At 40.8% G+C, this 24376-nt stretch overlaps 1 protein-coding gene across 2 annotated transcripts in view; it reads left to right on the forward strand.

The window, feature by feature from the left end:
• KIF26A (kinesin family member 26A) overlaps window positions 1-24376 on the forward strand; it is a 103117-nt gene that overhangs the window by 59082 nt on the left and 19659 nt on the right. For both annotated transcript variants that reach the window (XM_064460884.1, XM_064460885.1), the window contains exon 5: window positions 12018-12201. In XM_064460884.1, coding sequence (XP_064316954.1) covers window positions 12018-12201 — 184 coding nt within the window. The remainder of the gene's footprint in view (window positions 1-12017; window positions 12202-24376) is intronic.

A 24376-nucleotide genomic window follows, 5' to 3' on the forward strand; every position in this document is an offset into this window, starting at 1 on the left:
CTTGCTACCGTTTGATCGCTGTTGCAAGCTAGTCAGGAAGCGTGGCTGAGCACTCTGAGGCTTGGGGGAGAGCTACAGATGTACAGATGAAATGGAGCATCCAGCTGTTTCAGGGGGAGCCAGATATATAATTAGCCTTTTCCCCTTAATCCCTCCTCTGAGTCTAGTAGGCTGGAGCAGCCTGGTCTCTGCAGAGTGTCCTCCCCACTGCATGGTGCTGGAGAAGGGGATGGCTGCCCGGCCCGCTTTTCCTCTCTGCGTGGAGTTGCGGAGAGCAAGAAAGCCCTCATGGAGATGTGCAAATGGAGATGGAGCGGGTGCCACCGAAGGACTTGCCTCGTCTTGCTGGTGCCATGCCATGGCTGCTGGAATGTGGTTGCTAGCTGTCCCTGGAGAGTAAACATGACCCATGCATAGCATGGTGCTATGCGTGGACAGGAGACCGGCCAGGGTGTGCAGCATTGTGCAGTATCTTGCGTCATTTTAGGGCAGCTTAAGCTGCCCAGCATAATACTGCCTATAATTAAGGACAAACAAAACATTGTATGCTTTAAGTATATCCCATTTCACATTAGCCTATAAGGAGGATAAATTAGAAGAATAGCCTGAGTTTAGTGCCTTTGTTCCTGGAAACAGAAATGACTCTCAGGACAGTATGTCTAAGAACAGAACATTGTTACTGGTATCATTGCTAATAGTGCATCATACATTTACACAGTGCTTTATCAGCATATGGTAAGCCAGGCTCCCTGCTATGAAGAGCTCATCTGTGATGACTTTGAGACTGATGTGGCAAACAGAGATGAGACACAGAGCTGTAGTTCAGCAAAGGGGGGAGGTAAAGAAATTGGAGTAGCTGAGAGGAGGGGGAAGGTAGAATTTTGGACATCATCACTGCTGAGTTAGAACACTGCCAAAAGCATGAAAAACATCCCAAAGGCCCATAGATCTGTGGTCAGGATATGGCTATTTAATTAGCAGGAGGAGGCACTTTATGGTTAGCCAAGGTGGAGAGCCTGTCGTGAGGATTTGAGAGACCCTCAAAGGGAATTGGCTGAGAAAGAAAGGGTGGTGGTGACCAGATGAAGCAGCATTGGGCGTCTAGGAGTCATTGCCATGGAAGATGAAGCTCCCCTGTATAGAGGGTTAGAGATCATGCAAGGCATTCAGTGTCAGGGAGATGTTTGGAAAAGCCTCACCTGGATAGCCCGGGCCAGAGGGGTTCTGAGGGAGCAGGTTGGGCTATGCTGGACGTGGCAAAATTAAGAAAGGAAGGAGCCTGATGCCAACCAGATTGGCAGGAGATATGAAAAGGAGGAGACAGTGAAAGGGGAAAAAATGAATCTAGTGATGTGGGAACCTCACAGTGAGGTTGGTTAGGATTTTGGAGATGTTCTAGGTCTTTACTACAGCTTCATAACAAAAGCAGAATTGGGGCACAACAAAACACTTGCAGTGTTTCCTGCTGACCACATGCCTGGAACATGTTCATCTTGTGAGTCTGCCTCTGGGGAGGGCTGGTTTTTGTCAGCCCCGAGTACCTTGATGGGTAATATGGGCGGTTCTGGAGCACCAGAGGCAGCCCCCCGCCCCAGGAGATGTGGCAACTTTTTGACTGGCTTTTGGTGGATCAGTGCAGACTGCTGTTGCAGCAGTTGGGTCTTTAGATCTATATTCTGAGACATCCATGATGCTCAGGAGGAAGAGCAATGCAGAATAATTTAAAACAGGTGTGCTCACAGATATGTCAGAGGGGAGAATCTGTGCCTTCAGAGCCACCCAAGTTTGAATTTTTTGTGGGGGTAAATGGTAGTCAGTGGAAGGGATTTTAAACTAGGAAAAATCTTGACTGGAGTCAGGCAGATATTTCTTCTTTCTTTGTCCTCTCTCTGATCTTCTGCTTTCCTGAACTGAATATTTTCTCCCTTAATTTAAGGAGTTTTTCATATGATCCTTTCTATATTTTCTCATTCATCCATAGCTGAATACACCTGCTTATTCTGTTTTCCTGCATATATGGAATTTCACTGTTGTCTAGCTACCAGAATCTCTTTTTCCCTTTGGCTTCTTCCCTTCTTTCTGCCCTTCCTAGCTTGTCAAGAGGAGCACTTCCCTCAGCTCCCCTGACCCCAGCCCTCCCGGTCTGCCTGCTTATTTGGTTCCTGGACTCCTGAACACAAGTGCTTGTTCTGACTCCATTATTTGGGGCTTCTCAGCTCGGTGGCAGTGGCAGCTGCGCTGGTGGTTTTGCTGCAGTGGGAACAGAGCATTCCATAGGTAAAATGATAATGGTGACTTTCCTGCAGGGATGTAATTTGACAGTTTGCACCTGTTTGCAACTTTATTAGTGACTTTCAGACTCTTACAGTGCCATATTTAACTGTTTGAATACTTTGTTAAGACAGACAGACTTAGCAGGCAAAAGAGTAAAATTAGACTGATAGTTAATTGAATATTCCGTTCTCATGGCTGACTTGCAGTCTCTCTAACACTAGCTTTACTGTGTGCAGGATGAGGTTTACAGGGCAGATGGACTTTCAGGTGACGCTGTCTCTTCTGAGCTAGACCGCTTTGATTGCTTGTGCTAGTGGCAAAATGAGACATCCCACATTATCATTTATAACAAAAATGAAATGTCAAGCCAAAATAATGCACCAGCACTATAGCTGCTGTGCTTGATCAACTGCAGGATTACTCTGAAGGTACTTTTAAATTCTCTGTGAAATAGCAGTGAATTTGGCTTTCTAAAACTTCCCTCATCCTTCCTGCTGGAGGATGGAAGATGTTTCTTTTGGCAGAACATTTTAAAGAGCTTATCCAGTACCACACTCATTAGTTAGTGCTGCTTTGCTGGTCATCACAGAGTGATGCTCTTGGGGTTGCTTTCTGCTTTGTTGGGCTTTTCATGTCCTCAGTGGTGGAGCTCACTTATTAAGAAGCACTGCCCTGTGGAGTTTTTACTGTGAGGAAATGAATCAGTGGAAGTTAATCAGCATAAAATGAATCTAATCTAAATGTTATTAGTGAAGCTAGTTGGGGCAAGCTTCAGAATATTCTATGATAATGTCTCTCAAGCAGGTCTTCGGGATTTGCTTATTCTGCTGAAATCTGAAGTTAGCATCTTTGGGTCAGAAATAGTCAATAGTGATAGAAGAACATGCACCTCACGTTTTCCTGCTAAGAGCTATTTTAAATGGGGCTGCAATTTCAGCCTATTATACCTCTGAGAAGTATTGTTTCAGAACTGATGTCAGTTAAATAAATCACAGGAACGCTGGGCTTTAAGAAGTCCCTCCTCTGTTTAAAAATACTCATTGTGTGGGCATACGACTTCTGTACCTGGGTGATTTCCACTGCATCATTTAATGCTGTCAGTGACCATTTAACTTGCTAACAGTAGGAATAAGTAAATGTTCCCCTGAGAAGTTATTTGCTTGGCAGTACAGGTGTCAAGCCTTTGACTAAGCATCTGAAGTAAAACCTGGCTGAAGCAGGGATGGATCCTCTGTGGATTTTCTAGATGCGCTCTAAAGTGCAGAACTGAGGAAGCTGGAGGTGGTGAGAAAGGTATGTCTGTGGGGATGGTGTGCTGGGGCAAAGGGAGGTAACCTGCAAACATAACCCACCCCAGAGCTTTTATGGTAAAGGAGGCTTTATAGTCACAGATACTAACTTGTATTCAGACTGCTCTATGTGACTGGGAATGTGAAAATACTGGATATCCCCCTTGTTCTGTCCCCCTCTCTACTGTCTGATGTTTGCCTGAACCTTGTGCCACAGATGAACCCCTTGCTAGCTGTGTCCTGCTTTTTTTTCTGTCATTCTTTCCACTCGCAAATGTGCCTGTTTCTTCCCTGGAGCAGCCTGAATGAGCAGAATGCTTTTGCATTTCATACCAGATTGTTTTTGATGAATAGTGTAGAGCATAATATCCTTTCTTACAAAAATAATTTATTGCCTGGTAAGTCATTTTGTTACTGCTTCTTTCTGTATACTGGAAGCTGATATTGCAGGGCAAAATTTTAAGTGATCTATTTAAGTAATTAATAATGAAGGGCTAGTTAGCACCATTGTTTCTATTTCATTACTTTGTAGTTTTAAAAATGTCTTTAGTACGTTTTCTTGATAGAATACAAATGAGACTAGAATTTTATTTTCCTCAGCCTGTTTCATGAGTCTATGTCTCCCTCGCAAATAAGTCCAACTTTTTTTGTCCAAGGAGCGTGCTTAGATTGATGTGGTTCTGCCTGCTTTAGCTCAGTTAGTTCATGAAACAGAGCGCGGAAATATTGCTGGCATTCAGGTAGCTCTATTTTCCATGTGTAGCTATCTATTCAGTGTGCAGCCCAGGCACTGACATATTTCTGTATTAGGTGTTGACAGTCTTGCTTACACAAAGATCAACCTACACAGGTTTTCAGCAGTTTGTCATATGGTACAATTGTAAACAGCAAGTATGGAAGTACAGCAATATGTTCATCTGCTCTTGCTTTGTTTAACATCATTAGTGAACAGAGCTGGAAATGGTATGTGGCAGGCTGTGGTAGCTGTTATTCTGGTATATATATATCTCTAAAAAAGTCAGTTCCTGAACCCTGGTCCTGGTTGCTGAAGCAATGTTCTTTGCCCAGAAAAGTTTCTTAAATCTGCAAGCTGAGGAGAATATGGAGCTAACATCACTCATGACAATTTCATAGCACTGACCTCTGAATCCTCTGGTTTTGGAGAGCGGAAAAAATGGTTGGAGTGTAACAGTCATGAGGATCTGCCCTTTGGTGTTTCTTAAACCTGGGGGAAATTTACACAGAAGTGCTGTGAAAATTCCTTCTTGGATTCCTGTATGCTAATTGCTTGGATGCTTGAAAATGGGTTTGATTGATTGCTTCTGGGTACCTGAGAGGAGGGATCAGCTCTTGGGTCTGTACAGCATGAGGAAGCTCTTCTGATGTCAGCGGTAGCCTGCAAGCTTGCTTTAACTTGTCATATTCCAGAGGCCTGTTTGAATTTATCACAAATGGCTTTGTGTGGTCCTTCTGTGTGGTGCCTGAATTCAGGTGAGTCTTGACTATTGCTCGCCGATGCATTAAGCCTGAATTCTGTACTTTCTGAAAATCTGAATAGAGGGAGAACAACAAGGATGATCAGAAATCAAGGAAACTTGACCTGTGAGGAGAGGTTGGAAAGACTGGGACTTTTTCATTTGTAAAAGAGAAGACTGAGTTGTGGCAGTGGTCTTCATACAGATAACAACTGCTGCAGCAGAGGGAAATAAGGTCCTCTGCATGTCTGCTGGGGAGGTGGGGGGAAGGGAACATAAATTTCAGTAGGCAGACTTATGAGATACATGAGGTGTGAATTTTCTAACAGTAAAAATAGTTAAAAACTGGAATTGATTGCCTTGGGAAGCTGTGGAGTTGCTTTCACTGGAGGTTTCTAAGAACAAGTTGGACAAATACATATTGAGAATGTATTAAGTAAAGTTCATCCTACCATGGAGCACTGGGAAAATGTAGATAAACTCTTAAAATCCCTTCTGGACCCATCTTCTCTGATCAGGAGTGAGCAGATGATGTTCCTAATATGTCAACATAGCTGACTTTTATTTCTGCCTTGCTGATTTTAATAAGAGATAGTATGAGAAAATTAAGAGGTCACTCAAAGTGAGAGGCTGAAATTCAAGCCTGAATTGCAAGACTCTGCTATGTGCAAGAGGCAAGGCGTGAACTTAATCTCGTATTGGAGATACTTTCTCTCGTAATGTTGCCTTGGTAATATCCCCACAATATTAGATGTGGTTTGACATTTTTGGAATGTTTCAGAATAATGGTTTTCTATTGAAACTTTATTACCATCACCCATTATAAAACTGCTATTGTTTGAGGCTGTGCATTGTGATCCAGATGAACTAATTATTTATTGAGGAAGTTGAACCACTGAAATAAGGAACATTAATTGTTTGTTCTTCCTGGCAGTGCTTCTCGACAGCATTGCTGGGACAGCTAAGCAAACAAAGGTTTCATGCTGTACTTGTGCAATGGGACCGAAGAGAGGAAAGTCTTTATATTCTCCTGAAGCTATATATGCATCCCAGGAACCTACTAAGCTTGTTCTAGGGGGAAGAACAGACCATAACCTCAAAATTTAACACATATTTTGTAAGTGACTCCTTGGACAAAATGTATTATAGGATTACAGATGGTGCCTGTCCTTTCCAAACCTTTATGACAGATTTAGACATTCTCAGTTTTGTGTTTAAAAATGGCTCTTTCTGAACCAGATTTTATTTTCCAAATCAAATGCCATTAGTGTAAATGGATACCTCATTTATTTTTAAGTTTGCTTGAGATTTTGGGTAGCAACTGCAGTTTCATTGTGCTACCTTTCTAATTTTAGAACCACAAATCAAACAGTAATAGCAATAATAAAAGTAATAATGCCAAGCAAGTTTATGCTGTGAGTTGCGGAAGGCTCGGGACAGAGTGCTGGAGGGCGTATTGTAGGACATCCGCCTATTTGTTGTCTGTATTGATGAGTAATTAAGGAAACAATAACTGGAACTGCAGATACAATGACAGACTGTGATTTTCCCACTGCTTCCTTTGGAGCTGGTTTGCAGTAGAAAGGCTCGGAATATTGGTTATGTAGCAGAGGAATGCCTTGTTGGGCTGGGAACTGGCATAGTTTGGAAGAGTCTTGCTTTAGAGTAGACTGATTCCCAGCGAAAACCTGTGTCCAGAATTTTGCAAGCTTTGCACAGGGTTCAGAATCAGGATAAAAATTGCTCCCGTGATGCTGTCAAGGTCAAACCAAAATTCGTGAGTAAGTGTACTCTTGAGGAAACTCCAAAGATCGGGATAGTTAAGGCTTGGACTGTACAATTCTTTGGCCTTGATCCTCTCCATGAAGCCCTTAAGCACCCTCACAAATGACAGCGATCTCTGAAAGATAAGGCTGGCTAATAACACTAAAACTGTTAATATGAGATGAGTCAGGCTGAAATGAATGTGCAGAAGTTTTTGTTTATTATTTTTGTCAGTGGAGTTCAATAATGAGAAGCAGGACTCCCAGTTCTATTTCTGACTTGTGGCGGTTTGTCCATAAACCCACCATGTCAATTAAATCCTCTGTATCTCTCTCAGTTGACCTATTTCTAGTATGTGTCCCAGAGTATATTTCACATCACTCTTCCTTCTGAAACTTAATAAATTCCACAAAGTGCAAAAATTTTATAATATTGCATAGTTGTAAAAGTTTTCTTTTTCTTTGAGAAATTATGCCCAGAAGGAACACTGTTCTTGAGGGATTTAAATTGTGCTATTTACATTCACAGCTGTAATGTGCAGAATGTGTACAGTGAAATTAAGCTAGAAGCATCTTGCTGTACATCAGAATATCTGAAATGCCATGTTAACCACATAGACAGAATTTAAAAATAAAAAGTATGGTTCTTTTAATGGGCAGGCTTTGTTGCTATTATTGTTGCACAGTCTTATTCCCTAGATGCTGAGCATTATGTAATTGATCTGGCCATGCTTTTCCTCACTGGTCTCATCCATGCACGGCAGAAAAGCTAGTAATCTGTAAATTATGTGGGGGGAAGAGGAGGTTAGAGACTGTCCCTTGTCATTTGATATTTGAGTGCCCCTGCATGTGCCATATATTACTTTTATTTTCTATGGTGACACCGAGCTATGAGAAAAGAACTCTCCAGAGCATCTTAAAAGACATCATCTATTAAAGATGGAAAGAGTTAAGCAAAACACAGACAGTAGATCTCACAGCCAGAGGTAAAAATAATATACATGGGTGTCTCTCCTACTTTAATTGGAAGAGAGGTATAAGAGTGTGGTGCGTAGTTGCCCTTGCAAGAATGTTTTGTAGAAGAGTGCTTGGTGGAGGCTGAATCAATGAAGTGAAGGTAGTTGGAAAGCATACATCTGTGACAAAATTCTTGGAAAATGCCCAGAAAAACAAGTGACTGTAACACTTAAGTTTTGCATTGTATTCTCTAGAGGTCGTAATTTTCCCTGTGAGGAAACAGAATTTGATATTGGAGAAGGTCAGACAGCCACTGTGATGCTGAAGATGGATGTGAGGGCCCCCGTGCAAGATTAAATTTGAGAAAAAGAAGCAAGCCAGGAAATAGGCATGGCACCTAATTAGGCTCCCGCAGAAAGTGATCTGGTATGAGCCCAACTTCTGTCTTTCTGGTGCTAGGCAAAAAGGGCCTAGTTTATGAGAGCTTTGCCTTGTCTTCATTGGACAAATTCCATGTGAGAAAAGGAATACTAGAGAAAAAAAGTACTGGAAACTTAGGTGTAAATTAACTAATGGGTTTGTTGGATAAGGACTCCAGAAAATTCAGCACTCTGGAGTGTCTCAGAAGTGGCTCCCTGTAAATACATACTCTCATGAATTTTACTGAAGTAAGGAGTTTTGTGAAGTTGGATTTTGTTTAATTTAGTTGGGCCCATGTCCAAACCAGACTGGCCTATATTTTGGCCTAGTGAGTACTTGGCTGGGATGCCACCACTGGTGCTGCAAGAAGTGCGTAAGGATTGATGAGTCCTTATGTGGTGCTCTTTTTCTGGACCAAACCAGTCTAGGAACCCAAGCAAAGCATATGAAGGCTTCTGCCCAGCTGGCTTTTGTAGCAGTTAAAGAATTAACTGTGGTTTTTGTAGGAGCTGAGGATGACAGTTACTTACATTCACATTCAGAGTCCACAGTTTGATAGTGATGTTTCATTGTGCCTGAATTGCCCTATTCTTTTCATTAGACCCTTAACTTTTCCCTTTTAGAGAAAAAAAAAAAACAACAAAACCAAACCAAACAAGGTGTTTGATACTGCTGGTACAAGATGTCTGTGATGTTCCTACTCCAGAAACCACCTCATTTTAATGCTGAGCAAAGTAATTCTTGCATTCAAACAGAAAGAGGTTGTAATTAGGCTTTGGGCACCGGTACCTGAGAAGAGGTGTTTTTTAAATGTGAACCACATACATCATTACTAGAGCAGTTGGCCTGTTGCCCATCAAAGCACAGATTATTTTCTACAACAGCTACTCCAGTTCCTCTGCTTTTTCAGTTTCCTGTTATCTCGCATGGACATCTGCAGTCCCTTTGCCAAATTTCTTAGTAAAATTGTGGCACTCCAGACTCATAGGAAGAGGATTTATCAGCACTATAGCAGTTAATTGCTTTAGCTAGCATATGGCACTGTCCTTTGAACAGTGGATATGCAGAAAGTGTGTGAACACTGTTGGAATTGAATCACTTTGAAAGTTGTTCTGTCTTGGTGGGGAAGTTAAGACCACTAGTAATGGATTTGCTATCTTAGGTATACTTTTTGAAATGGTCCAAAACTGTGTTACTGAGCTATTTTGAGAGATGCTATACTTTAAAAAGGCTGAATTTTCTGTTTGTTTGCATACTTTGCTTAGCATGGCCATTTTGGGTGCATTTACTCATTGTGTGTTAGTGCTCAGTTAGGTGCTTGAATATACAATTCCTGAGTAAATTTATTGTTTGTATCTCATTCTCTCTCACGTATGTTTCCCAGAGGGGCTCCTTCAGCCAGATCTGTTGAAGGAATAATTATTTCATCAGGATTTAATGTATATCTTGATTGCACTTTGAAGACATTCTCTTGAGGAGTTTTTATCATTTCAACAAGGGATCATAGCATATAAACAAGGAAATAGACATTATATTCCATATTAATCAACAAGTTGATTAAATAATAACCACAATTGTTAATTGGTACTTGGAGATAGAGGGTAATGACTGTCTTGAGTTCCACAATGAGAGTACAAACAGGTAGAGAGTCTTTTCTGCACAGTAAAGCTGCATATAATTTAAGAGGCATTACGGTTTTAATGTGCAGCTGCAGCCGTAGTGAAGTTGTGCAACTGTTTGCCTGGTGTCCTATTTCAGGCATATGTTTTCATACTGAATGAGGCATTAGCAAGGAGATTTGAGATTTAGGCAGTTAAATCAGTTCTCATTGCCACCAAAACCACAAGGTTCTGTATAAACCCATGCTTGCAGTGTTTTGCTTTGCTGTGGGACACAGTTCCTTCTGGTTTCAGGATGCGGCAGGAGTCAAAAGCTGCTACTTTCCTCAGAGGCAAGAGTCCAGCTTGTCCCTTGCAAGCCAGTGGCTTCTGGCTCCCTCTGAGTTTGGAACTACAACTTCATTTTTTCATCACATGAGTCTCTGTCTTTTTCTAAATGCTGCAGTGTTTGTAGCGGGAGAAGGAAGCACATAGGGGGTCTGAATCTCTAGAAGTTGACGAAAGAAGAAGGTCCAGGAGTTTCACACACACGTTTGGGAATGTAGAGCATAGGACTGGGAATTTTGGAGATCTGTATTGAGAGTCCTGCCCCTCATGCTGACTAGCTGTCTAATCTTGACCCAAGCGAGTAATTTTTCTCTCAGACACAACCAGTTCTTCGTACTGTAACTCATTTGAAGCAAGTAGTCCTGCTGGAAGAAACTGTGCAGCCCTCCTGCTCTCAGTGTTCATTTTTTCTTCTAGCCTACCGTAAATATAACCAAAGGAAGAGTTTCCTTCTCTGATCAGCTCACTGAACTGACTTGGCCTGAGGCTGCCCAACCACTGGATTTGTAACGAGATTAGGGGTCTAGATTTACTATGAATTAGGTATGACAGCAAAGCACCGCCTCAGTTTCTCCATATGTTTGTTGTTTACAATATTTCACAGATGCTAATGCCAGCTCATTCTCACTGAAAAGAACCTGGTCATCCTGGGCTGAAAGGCATGATGAAAATATAAAGTAGCCATGGTTTAAAGGGACTTTCTGTCATCACATATTTGTAAACTAATTTGTCCAAAGTCACAGGTCTTTACATTGCAAGCATGGACCAGAACAGTGCTTTGCCCCCAGAAGACCTGCTGGCATCAGTAGCATGGTCTCAGGTCACACACAGATATGCTGGTAGTATGACACTTTGCCTTTTTGCTGGCTTAACAGTCATTCAAAGTAGTGTTAAAAGATAGCATGTTGGATACTTCTACGATATGTATGTGAGGGTGGGCTATCTACTGACAGTCTCAGGATCAGATCACACATGTCTTATTCAGGTGGCAAAGCTCCTCTTGGCTTTGACAGAGCTGAGTTTTCACCCTCACTGCCACCCGCAGTTGCGCAGCGTGTGCTCACTAACACATATATTTGTTCTACTGAACTCTACAAGGTGATTTTTCCCATGTGGGTTTTGATGTTGAGTATCTATTTTTTGTTTGTAGCTATACTGTTTGCTGTTGCTGAAGGGAAGTAGCAGAAAAGCTGATTACATTCCTATTCTTATTCACAAGGAAGAATGTTACAATTTTAATTGTATGCTTTAATTTTTCCTTCTTCTACATCTTTTATGTTTTGAAATTCTGCATTTCAAAAGCAGGATCATTATCATTCAGAACATAAAAGCATGTCTCTTTAATAGCTTTCCCTTTTAATGTGAAAGAATGGAATTGAGGAGGAAAAACCAATCTGTCTTGAAGGAACTTCTCTGTTATCTAAGGATTTTCAGTGCAGCCAACAAGAGAGGATCTTGAGCTCAGCTGACTGGGAGTGTTATTCTCTGTCTTGAGTAACTTGTAGAGTATAAAGAACCACTTTCATAATGTTATCACTAGCAAAGTCCATCTGGTCCTGCCAGTGACAAGGGGATTATTTCAGCTTTTTATTATGTCAGTGAGATTTTAGCATTTTAGGATTCAGCTGTCAAGCTGTTGGGGGAAAGAGGGGCAAGTTAGATTATAATTGGAACTCTGTTGGGGGAGAAATTAACTGAATATTTTGCCAGTAATTTTTCTACCCATATTTCCTTCTATTAGTCTCCTGATGGTTTGTCCTTATGAAATCAGATTAGAACGCAATGACTTGATTTGTTAAACAGGCAGTGATGACAATGAGCATCTGTTTGTCTGGTCTGGATTCCCATTAACACCTAGTAACATTGTCCTTTCTTGCTATTACTTTTATACAGAGCAGCACAGAAGCTTAACCTGTCTTCGAAGAGAAAGAAATACCATCCGCCCCTGCCACACACACACGACTTCTCTATTTATGCTACTAACTTTAGTGGCATCCTGCAGCTCTGTCCTCCCCCAGCACCACCATGCCTTCTGAGAGCTGTGTCCAAAATCAAGGACAACCCTGGCATTGGAAAGGTAACTTTGGATTTCGATTTTTTAAAGTAGTTTTCTAGATGAATTTTAACAGGGCTGGAAGCTTTCAGCCTAGAACAGGCTTGGATAGTCTCAAAGGAAGGGTCTTGGGATAGAGAGATAGCGGCAACCATTTGAATGTGCCTGAGAGCTGTTATCACCTGTTGACTTTGGAAAGAGTTGGCAGCCTTAGAGCAGATTCAGCGCTAGAGTGTTGGCTTCCTTGAAGCCAATTAACGTCACTGACAACAACATTGGCAAAGGTCATTTTGTCCTTCCATCTATTAAAATAAGAGACAAAATTTCTTTTGGCATCATTGGTCCAAAACCAATACACCTACAAGCTTCACCTTCAGCAGAAGTAGTCTGCATTGCCAGCAAGGTTCAGCCATTGGTACTGGTGCTGACTGTCTGCCTGAAGTTAAGATGATACATTGAGGGGGCTTTGTTTCCCTCTGCTTCACATGTCATTGTAAATAAGGAGCATGGAAATGAAGTAGCAGGAGAAAAATAGGTGTCTCTCCAACATAGGAAATACAACACCTTTCAAACTGTAAAATTTGTGCTAATTTTAAATAAAAATTAACTAAAATACAACCTAATTATTTAGAGCTTTATTCATATTTAAAACTGTTTAATCACCCACACAGCAGAGTCTGAATATTTATCTACATAGGTTACTAGAGATAGTGTTTGAAGATAGAATTGAAGTATGTAACCTGCAAGCTAAAATACGCACCTTGAGTAACCATACAAATCAGTGTTAGCGTAGAGAGATTGTTAGCCTAAATACCTATAGCTGACACTGTTGCTCACAGAGAATACTCTGTATTTCTTAAGTCAGTGAGTTTGTGCTAAATGGAGAACAAAGGGGTAACTGGGGCTATTTTAAACAGGTGGAAGCTCACAGATGAAAATGTGGTTTCTCTGTTTTTCCAATGAGTTAGGAAAGAGGATGTAGTATTAAAGGGTGGAATACAGCAAACCTGGCACAGTAATTTAGAGATTCCCAGGTGGAGGAGGGTTTGCTAAGAAACACCCTTTCTACGTGCGTGTCTTAGCAGAGCCCATTTCTTGTGCCTGCCTCTTCTCTGTGAGGCTTAGCACTTGGCCATGGCACCAGGAGTAACGGAGTGTGGCATTTCTGAGGCTCTTTGCCTTAGGAAGACCTTTAAAGCATGCTTGTATCTCCTGTGCCTGCAGCTGTATGTAGCCAAGAGACCAGCCTTTTTCCTATGCTTTGAGGGTGGCCAGTGGAGCTTAGCAGCGTGACTTGTGCCTTGTGGAAAGCTCTGGTTTATCTGGTGCCTTCAGACACATCAACAAAGTCTAATAAAGATCAAGTGCATGATCCCATTAGATGCCTTGGGTCACGTGGTCTACCTACTTTCTTCATTAGTGAGTACAGCAGAGGGCTTTCAAGGGGAAGAGCTCTACCAGAATGCCAAGGGGCATGGCAGGACCTTGAGCAGCTATGCTGCTCAGCTGTGTGAGCTTCTCCTCCAACATGGGATATATGTGTATCTCATGCTGGCAATGTGGGTGGTATTTCTGTCCTGCCTGGCACACTACACCAAGAATTTCCAGACTTTGTGGGTTAACAAGCTGCTGTTGACAGTCAAATGTCTCTGTTGTTTAGCTCTCAGTTGAAAACGTTATTGAAGATACTGTTTGCTTGGGCCCAGGGTTCCAGCTGTGTCCTTCTCACCACTTACTTGTTGACCAAAATATGGAAGAATCCTGTCCTGTGCTGTAGAGGATAAGAGCTCTCTGCTAATTGAATCAGCCCTTTAGTTCTTGAGTTAAGATCTAGGCCATCCAAATGGTGATGGGGTGTGCTAGTTACTAGTTTTAATGCTGCTCAAAAAATAAAGTAACTAGGCATCTTCTCTGATCCACCATTTAAAATATGCAATACCTATTAAACATCTCTTAACCCAGCCTGCTTTTGCAACTTCATAAATTACTGTCTTTGCCCATAGTGAAAAACCTCCAGCAATATAGCTTTTTTGTGAAAATTATGAGTCAGCATAAATGAAATCTCATGTATCCTATTTTGAAGAACCTGTGGTCAAAGGAAAAGTGTCAGCCCTATATAGGTGTTCTTTTAGTAGTAAACACTGATAGTTTCACCTTCTCTGAGCAATGCCAAGAAGCTTTTGGTAGCATTTAGCCCATTGTGCAGTAACATTCTCCACTATAATTTCCTCTTCACCAGCTTCTGCTGATCAAGATTTAGTCAGCTAGTAGCTTGTTATGAGGATGATGGGAATAATGTAATTACCTTTCTTCCTCACTGCTTTAAGTATCATAGCAATTGAGAGAAGAATCAGCAAATGCTGGCAGATGTGCTGTGGTCCTCTGTTAAATTCAGTCCCTCTTCTTCTAACAGCTTTTTACTTTACATTCCTCCTGGTTATCTTTTTCCGTGGCTTTTTCTTGCAGCCTGTCCAATAATAAGTACAAAATACGCACAGGGGACAGAATCAGTGATGGATTCTGGAGTCACTTTTTCCTACCGCAGCATCTGTGGCTGAGGCTGGTGCTCTCCTTGGTTTGTGTGATTGTTCCCAGGTCAGCAGTGTCCCTCGCCCTGTTATTACTGTGTGGTTACAGTGGGTTAGGCAGCTGGTGGGGCAGCCTTTTCCTTCCTTACCTCCCAGCTTGCTGCTGTTTTGTCTTTTATGGTTAGTCATGATGTGGAGGACTGGTTCCTTGCTGGTTTCTGCTGTACAGGTAAGAATGTAGCAGTGCTGATGGACTGCCTAATTCCCACCTAACTTCACCTTACGAAGCTGAAAATGACCCATTGAGGACCAGTCCTTAGTCTCCTCAAGGGGGTGATTTCTCTGAGCACAGATAGCTTGACAAGTTTTAACTCCCCTCTTGTCAAATGGTTTCTTTCAGAGCAGGATAGGATTCCACAGAGAAATGTGCCTTTTCTTACTGTGAAGGGGCTGAAGAGATAAAATTTGAGGAGAAGAGTATAAGTTACCATAGAATGAAAAATAGAGTAACAAACCAGAAACCCAGACGCTTCAAATGGGAACAATGTGGCTCCCTTTATGAAAAGATGAAGAGGTAAACGATATGTCAAACTGTTTATATTAGGAGGGAACTAGTGAGTAAAGCCTGAACTCTGCAATGACTAATTGTTTTCTGTAATAATACACTCTAGGTAGTCCCATGTCTTCTGCAAATCTGCTGAAAGGTTAGAGCAAAGTACATATTGAAACATTTACAATGACCAATATGTCTGGCTTTCTATATTACCCCTGCGACAGTAATTCTTAACATTTTTTCCCCCCACTGGTACTCAGGATTGTCTTTTAGCTGGTATTCAATGCATTATAAGAGACACAGGAACAGAATGTGGAAAATGTGATGTCACTTCGGGGCCAAAAGAGAAAAAGGGCTCCTGAGGGAATCTAGAAGTATGGTGTTGTAAGGCTGACTTTCAGACCAGACAACCGGGAAGAGTGGTTGAAACAATAATAAAGGTAGAAATTAGCAGGCAGGAATTAGTGTGATATAGTAGGGATCAGCTGATGGAGCTCCTACAGGTGGAACACATGCATTAGTGTTCTGTGGAAGAGTCAGTGAACATTTGAATAGGGTTGGTCTGGTTGATAGAGTGTATTTGGATTTTGAAAAAGCTTTTGACAAGTGCCCTGACCTAGGTTTCTTAAAAAACCCTTAAGCTGTCATGTATTCTCTAGTGGTTTAATATCTGGTAGGAGACAAGAGGGCAGATTTCACACTGGAGTGAAGTTAGCAGTGGTGTCATATGGAGGTCCATGCTGTTCAGTGCCTTCCTAAATGGTTTGGATGAGGTGGTGAAGCTGCACGTTCAGAGCAGCTGAAGCTAAAACTGACTGTGAAGACTTGCAAAAAGATCTCATGACACTGAAGTTACTGAGTGGATAAAGAGGCAGATGAACTTTAGTATTGATTAACACAAGGTAACGTACATAAGAAAAGGAGCTCTAACTATGAATGCACAAATGATAAGCCGTAAGAAATCAGGCATGACCGTAACCCGTTTCACCAGCCATCATGGAAGCTACGGGATTAAGTTTGTTATCGTGAATCTGAGCTTCTAAAGAAATGCTTTATTGACTGTTCCGGAGGCAGGAAGATTAAGCATCTTTAGTTTTAGGGGGTCTCTAACAGTATGTGGTGTAAATATATGTTCTTCTTCAGGCTCATAACGCTTAAATAACAGTCTATGATTGATTTTTTTTTTTTTTTTCTTTACTGGCCTTCTTCCTTGAGGTAATATCTGTAAAGAATTTTAATAGAGGATGGTAACAACTGAAGAAATGTAAAGATTCCTCCTCCTCCCCCATGTATATATCTCTAAATTACCTTTTCAGAGGGCAGCTGTTGCTGTGGCTGAGTGAGGGCAGAGCCGAATCCTAAGCCTCCAGTGTGCAGAAGCAGCAGCTGCGTGTGTTTTGCTGCTGGTGCAAAGTCGGACCTCAGAAAGCCTAAACCTTTGGGAAAAAAGACCTCACCAAACAAATTAACATCCGTACCTGGAACTTTAACTTCCTTATTGGATTTGCATTTTCAAAGCTGCCATACCATGACTATTGGCTTTTCCTGCCAAGGTAACTCCCTTTGGCCAAAGCACTGATTTGGTGGAGAGCTTCCCCGTGCATTACGTCCTTTTCATTGGTTTTGAAGTTAAACACATGAGTAAGAATTATTCTGAACTGGGGTAAGGGACAGTTGAATCTAAGGAACTGATTGAATTGAGCATAGGCAGCATCAGGACTATCTTCGGTGTTCCTGTGGTGACTAGAACTGGAATTAGTCAGTCTGGCTGACAGGTCCTGTCACTGGTTGTGGGACCTTGTCTTGAACTAGTGAGCTCAATGGACATTTAGGGAAGGGAAGAGGCTTGAATTCTTGCTTTTCGTAAGCTGTATGACTATAGCAAAGGCAGTATTGTCAGAACTGCTGGATGAGGCAGAAACGTGGAAAGATCATGATGACCAGTTCTAGCACTCAAACTCAGTTATTCATTATTTGAGACCAAGATCTAAATTTGTTCTTAGCCTCACATCATCACCTCCATGCATATCATACAGTTCTGCTGTGGTGAATTTGCAATGTGGCTTTTTATGGTTGAATACATTTGTTGTTAGAGACTTACTACAGCTGACAGCCTATAGGTATCTTTTGCAATTTCTATTTATAATTTCTCATTGTTCCAAGTACTCTCTTCGAAGGTGGGAAATAAATGTCTCACTAATTTCTTTTACATTTCACAAATACCATTTTTTTCCCCTTATAATAATGTCATCAGGAATCTGTGGACTTGTCCTTTGATACAAATCTTTAATTGAATGTTTTCCTTAATTTTCTTTGCTAAGAGTGCAAAATGTAAAACACTCTTACAGGTGCTTGCAGGATTTGCCTCTGTTCAGGAATACCAAGCAGGGAAAAGTTGTTGGTTTTTTTTTTTTAAAAAAACCTGAACTGTAAGGCTATCTGGGATCAGTTTTTCATGTAATCAAAAATAATCAAACTCTCATGCACAAAGGAAAATCCCATTACTAATGGAAACTGGATACTGAAAGGAATTTTGCTCACTACCGATAAACGTTATGTAGCAAATTTCATACCTTTCTCTTGAATGTGCCAAAACCATCAGAGTCCAAATCATTTAGCTGAATCCTACTTAAAAGGCAATGATCCAGTACAGTATGATTCTTGTAACTGAATCATTTTTGTGGTCTCTCTGGGTGTTATTAAATCTAATGTCAGAATAGTAGGAAAGACGTCTGAAAGCCATTTAATATTGTCAGTGGGAAGAAGTTAGATTATGCTCAATTTCTGACATTAATGTGCTACTTAAGATAATTTATCATATTGTGGTATTAAAAAAGACATCCTTTTTACAGTGTCTACTGTGTAGCATTCTAATTTGCTATTTTTCTTTAGCATGGTAGGAAGCCTTTTTCATGCAAAATGTTTTTTTTCTGGGGTTCTATTCAGCTCATTCTTTATAATACTGCATCACTTACAACAGCAACTTTAAGTGCTTGTCTCTTCCAAGGATCCTGTCAATTTTTTATATTAGAATGACAGAATCCTCCTATGTGAGACAATTGAAGTGGAGCATTTAAAGAGAACCTGAATTGTCAGACGTGTTTCTTGGACAGTTATATACATACGGGTCTGCATTTATGTGTTTTAGACATTTACTTTCATTTATGCTTTACCAAGCTATATCTAAGGTACTGCTAATATGATTTACTGGTCATGGAGGGTTTTCTTAAGTGTGCTGTATGTCCCATTCACTGGTTCTTACGATGGTTTGATGACGGATAACAAATAGGTACTTAATTTTGTCATCTTTATTGCTGCTTGTTTCCTAATGACTAGAGTGTTATTTCTGATATAAATCATGTATCATACTAAGTACTCTTCTATCTGTGTATGTAGTCCTGTATCATCCAAAGTGCATACATCCCTGCTGAAATGCTTTGAACTGCTTAAATAGAAATGTAGAAAACTAGGTAAAAATACACAGTTTCCTCTACTTTGTTTTCACCTTTAAAAATGAAATAGTTTTCTTCATATCTCCTGGGAGCAGAGAATCAATTCTTCTTTAATAGAGTACAATACAGAAGTGATTTTATTTATTTTTTTTTTTAGGTTCTCCCAGGGGAGCTAGATGGTCTATGCTAGCACAGCAATTTTGCATATAAATTTGCCATCCATTGGTAGTGGCAGTATATGAAAGGCTTGTAAGAACTACCCACAGTAAACCAATTTAGCAAGGGTTATATATCTGTCAGTTACAATTAAATACATGAAAAATATTGGCTCTGAACTAGGACTTCAGTAATTTGATTTACACTGTAGTTGAAAAATAAGTGATTTCATTGGAAAATGGTCTTTATTCAACCAAATGTGAATTCTTCATAATTTCTTGCTGAGAAATCTTAATTCAGAATAGCGGATGTCTAAACAGAGTTATTTAATTAACCTGCTGTTGTATGCCATTTTGTGAACATTGGACAAAATTAACTTCCTGGCTGCACGATGGCTGTCAAGGATGTGTGTTTCCAGGGAATATTTAGTGTCCATTCAAATTTGATATAATGACATTTATTGCTAAAGACCAAATTGCTTGTTCATTTGGGGATTATGATACTGCTCTAATGCAGAATATGACCAGCATATTTAGAATGGATTCCAATATAGTGCCGGCACTATTCCCAAAATAGAGAGATAAAGTCAGCATTTATTTTAGTAAAAAAGGCTTAAGCGCGTATATTTTAGTGTTACATACTTTTAAATTCATTCCTTCTTTCTTCTTTCTTTTTCTGTCTAATTTAAAACTTGATGACTATATAAGCATCAAATGATAACAAAGCGTCGCTATAAACATATGAACGCTGCACATCCATTGATTTCAAAGGAGATACCATATGTTACAGTTATGCCTGTGCTAACATACTTGGCTGGGTCAGAGTCTTAATTTCCTCAGCATTCAAAATGCCATAGAGTCTAGTCATTACTTAGTGAATTAGTGGAGTCTTCTCTGTCTACGTGTCTGCCCCAAATTAAATCACATAGAATATTTGGCACCTTTCACTCCACTGAAAGATGAACGACCAACTTTCTGAGATATATATAGTATTTTTTGTATTCATTGTCTAAAACATGTAGTAGAGGGCCATGATAGTCTTAGGAACAGAATCCAAATCATCTGGTTGTTTAAATGTGAGACACTCCTTCCCCTTCATCTGGTCTCAGAGCTGATAAACCTTCCATCTCTTTTGATTACAGTGTAATAATCAATGCAAACCTGACTGTCTCAGTTTCTTGGTTGTTTCTGTTTAGAATTCCATAGGATTGTGTCATTCTCTCTGTTATCACTGGCTCATTTCTCTACAACTTCAGCCTTGGATGTGATTTCTTCTGGGACAACGCATACCTCACTAGTCTTGGAGGAGTTCTGTGTTCATTGATGCATGGCTTTGCCATAGATTCTTTCAAGTCAGCATAGCCAAAATATAAGGGCTGTATTAGACAAAACTGCTAGCTTGCCTTTGGCCATCAGTCTCACATTCATCTCAGAGAGTTGCTTTGAGGTTTGGGTTTCATGGCTTTTTGGTCTGTCTCTTACTTTTTCCAAATCTACTTTCTGACACTGACATCTGCTTGATGTTTTGCACTCTCTTGACCAGTCCTGTAGTCAGCCCATTATTTTGGTTGCTGAGACTCCCTTGTCCTGTTCTCAACTCCAGCTGGTTCAGTATGCAGGGGAGGTCTGGAAATCACAAGTCTGCACAGAGGGGGCATGCGGGGGTGGCACTCCTGGAGGAGGTCACAGCATGGGAACAGTGACTACCACGTGGCAAAGGGGCAGAAGGTCTCTCCTTGTGACCCTTAGGTGTGAAACGGGGTAGACAGCAGCAATGGAGAAGGAAGGCTGTAAGAGCAGGAAGGGCAGGTACCAGCCAGGATTTACATCTCTCAGTTTCTGAGATCTTACATTGTTTAGGTCAGAATTGTTAAATATGCCTTTGACTTTCATAAGGGTCCAAGATGTCAAGGTCTAGAGTTTTGGCTCAGGGCTCCAACAAATTACCGATATATGAGTGTACTATGTGGTTTTTTGGTTCCCTAGTGGTCTCATCAGATGTTTCTAAAACTGTATGGGCTTTAGCCCTGTAGTCCTCCACGTAGTCATTGTTCTCCACACAGGGGACTCTTTTTTTCCCCTCTCTCATTTTATTCAGAAATCTGCCCTTTGCCGGTTTGTCTCCCTTAAAATTCTTTATGCACACATAAAACTACAGGATGACTTTTGTTTTTATGCTACAGCATCCATCCACTCGATTTGCCCTTACATAGCTGGAGCAAATGAATTCTAGCTTGCAGATGTTTGCTTTTATCTCCTTTCTTTTCCCTGACTTCCACTGTAGGCTGACAGACAGATAAACTTTAAAAAAAATAAAAAATTCCTTGATTGCTATGGATCTCTCTCCCATCCTTGCCAGTGAAAGTTAAAATTACACACATTGTTGTGCTGCGTGGGTGGGCCTCTGACCTTATGCCACCCATTTCTAGGGCTTTTCCAAATCATGTGCTCATTTACTTTTAAAATTCTTTATCTCTTAATGGCATATTCAGGATGTATTTGCCATCTTCTTTTCCCAAACACTTTTGATTTCAATAGGATTTCCTTCAGCAATTTTGCTGACCTCCTGGTTCCTGCAGAAACATGAATTTGGAAAGTTCAGCAGCTGAATGTTAACCTCCAGTATACAAAACCCACCAGATTAGAGTCAGTTAATTAATGAGATACTTCAGTGGTTTGCATGATTTAGGCTGTCTTCAGGCCCTGAGAAAAATGTTAATAATGTGCAAGTATTGTGATGTTTGTGTTTCTTTTATTTGCAGAAATTGAACTCAAATACAAACTTTTTTCTGTCATCATCATCATTAAAATGGAGCCTCTATCCAATATTCAATGTCTGTATGAATTTCTACATACAAGTCTTGTGTCCTTGATAAGGATAAACTCCCACTTGTAATTCTTTTTCTTGCTCTGCATCTTTCTGTGACATTGAAGAAGAAATACAAAAAAGGGGAGGGGGGAGGAGTTACTAAAAATCCCCAGTTCTAGCAGGAAGGGTCTCCCCCATCTCAGGAGGGATGTGCCATCTTAGGTCTCCTTAAGGAGTCTAAAAGTGGTCAGGGCAGAGATGCCCTAAGCCTGAGAGGACTTTTCTGGAATCTCCATATAGGTATTGTCTTTCATTTTTTTGTGTTCTGTCTCTCCTGCACCCTGCCTTGCCATTCCTTTCAGCTCTCCCCCCCGCCCGCCCAAATCCTGTTCTTATTCTTTCAGACCTGTTTTATTAATCCATTTCTTCATTAATTCTCCTCAAAATTCCTAATCTTCTGTTTTCTTTGCTTTGTGCAGTGCTACCAGTAGCTCGTACTGCTGCTGTTGGAACTGACCACCAGAAAGCTGGCCATATTGTTGAATAACTGCCTACAGAGGGTGTGGCCCTGAGTGGGCCTGGAATTAATGTTGTTGCACTTAATTCTAGTAATTCATTTTCATAAGCAAATAAAAGCTTTAGAGTGCATTGCAAGTATTGGTGCTATGCTCCTGAGTTACGGGCCAAAGTTACTTTAAAATCTGCAGGTTCCAACGTTTTCTTGAATCGTCCCTTCACTGCAAGGCCTTGTATCTGGGTGATGTCCTCCACTGCATGTTGATATCTCTATGGGTAAGCATGCCTTTTGTGTGAGAACTAGATAAAGAGACCAGGACAAAATGCAGTTAAGTTGATCCTTAAGGCAGGAAACATGCTGATTCTATAGTATGCTGCTATTTCTGCAGTATTCATCTCAGAAGAGTACTGGGATGAACTTCAGAGCTGACAATATAAACCTGTCCCTTAAGACTGGTCCTGAAACACAGGAGGGCAGGAAGTATAAGAAGAATAAATAGTATAATACCAAACCTTTCTTTTACATATGGAGGATGTGCATGCACCCAGGATCTCCCTGCACTTAGTTTTTGCTCTTGCAAAGGGATATTTTTGAGTAATCTTTGTGCTTGTTGGTACTTTCATGAGCATTTCTGCTTCATTTCTGAGTGAAGTGGGATTCTGGCTCAGCATCATGAATGAATGTGACACATCATAACCCTACAATTTCTCGTAGATGTCACTTATGTCACTTACAGATAGATTTAGTAGGCAGAGAAACTAAATTTTAAATCAGTATTTTTCTGCTCTGCAAATCAGCTTTTATACACAAAACACTAAAACAGGAAGTCCCTCGAGCTGCTTTTCTTCTCCCCCTCCCATTTGTCTTGAAAGCTCACTTCCACTGTAAAAAAGATGACCCTTGAGGCCTGTTAAGTTTGGGATCTGATCCATTATAGGAAGCTATTTTAGTATCTTTCTGCTTCAGAGAGGTGGTCTCGAAAAGCTGATTTGACACACAAGGTTTTTATGGGAGTGAAGCCATCTTTGTGTTAGGGAGCAATGCTCTGATGGAGGTAACTTGCTGTTTAGGTCAGGAGCAAACCGATTTTCCTTTTAGTCAAGCTCTGGCTGCTATAATCTAATAATAGGTGGAAGAGAGAACAGAAAGGACTGTTTAGAGAAGTGCTTTGAAAACAGCACATATATTAAAATTCATTTTAATCAAGTGACCCTGAGTGGACATTTGTAAATAGGTGGTGGGGTAGTTTTTTTGTGTGTGTGTGTTGTATTTTTTTTTCCTAGGGGAGGTTATTTTTCCGAGCACCTTGGTAGCTTGTCAAGGTTGAGCTAGCAGGCTAATACACAAAGCTGGCTTTGTGGAGCTTTTATGAGGAAACAGCCTTGAGTGTGTCACCTCTGATGCACTTTGCTTTTGAAGCAGCTGCTTCATTTATTCAAAGGTTTGCTTATTTTCTGGGACTGGATTTTCATGTTCATATCACTATGAAAGGGGATAGAAAAGGAGGTGTTAAAATTGGGGGACTGCTTGAGTCAATAGCTGGAAGAATTTGGTGCTACCTTTGGTGGAATCTCCTGCAGTATTTATTGGAGGGGTTGGCTGTTTCTTAATTTCTTTGGAAAAAATGTTGGGGAAAACCTTTTATAGCTGCTTCCTGGAAAATATTATCTGTGGGGATGCTTGAGTAACTGTGCAGTGATGCTTGTATTCAGCTTAGCCCGTGTAGAAAGTAGGAGCTAGAAAAATGAAACAGTTGAAGACCTAAATGAAATCTTCAAATTACCCACCCTCCCCAGTTGATAAAGGCAGGGACAGTTGGGCATGGTGCTTACTGCTGCACCAACCCATCTGCTGTGGATCATTTTGGCTTGGACACTACCTTTTGCTTGCACCCACTGGGTGCAGGTCTGTATGCCATCACCTTGTCATCTTGTCTGGATTGAAAGGAAGTCCTAGAGGGGGGCTCAGCCTGCTCTGGTCTCTGTTCATTGCCTGCGTTTGCCATGTTGTACTTTGCTGAAGTAGTTTTTCAGCTTTGGTTCTTCCTTTGCCATTGTTTCTCTGGATACAGAGCGATGGGGAAGTGCTGACTGCAAAGTGCATTTTTTTTGTAAAGATACAAAGAATGTGTCAGTGTAATAAGGGTGCACCATTTTAATGAAGTAAGTTCTTGGAACATACTGAA

Source organism: Phalacrocorax carbo, chromosome 9, assembly GCF_963921805.1.
Source record: "Phalacrocorax carbo chromosome 9, bPhaCar2.1, whole genome shotgun sequence".
Taxonomy (NCBI): domain Eukaryota; kingdom Metazoa; phylum Chordata; class Aves; order Suliformes; family Phalacrocoracidae; genus Phalacrocorax; species Phalacrocorax carbo.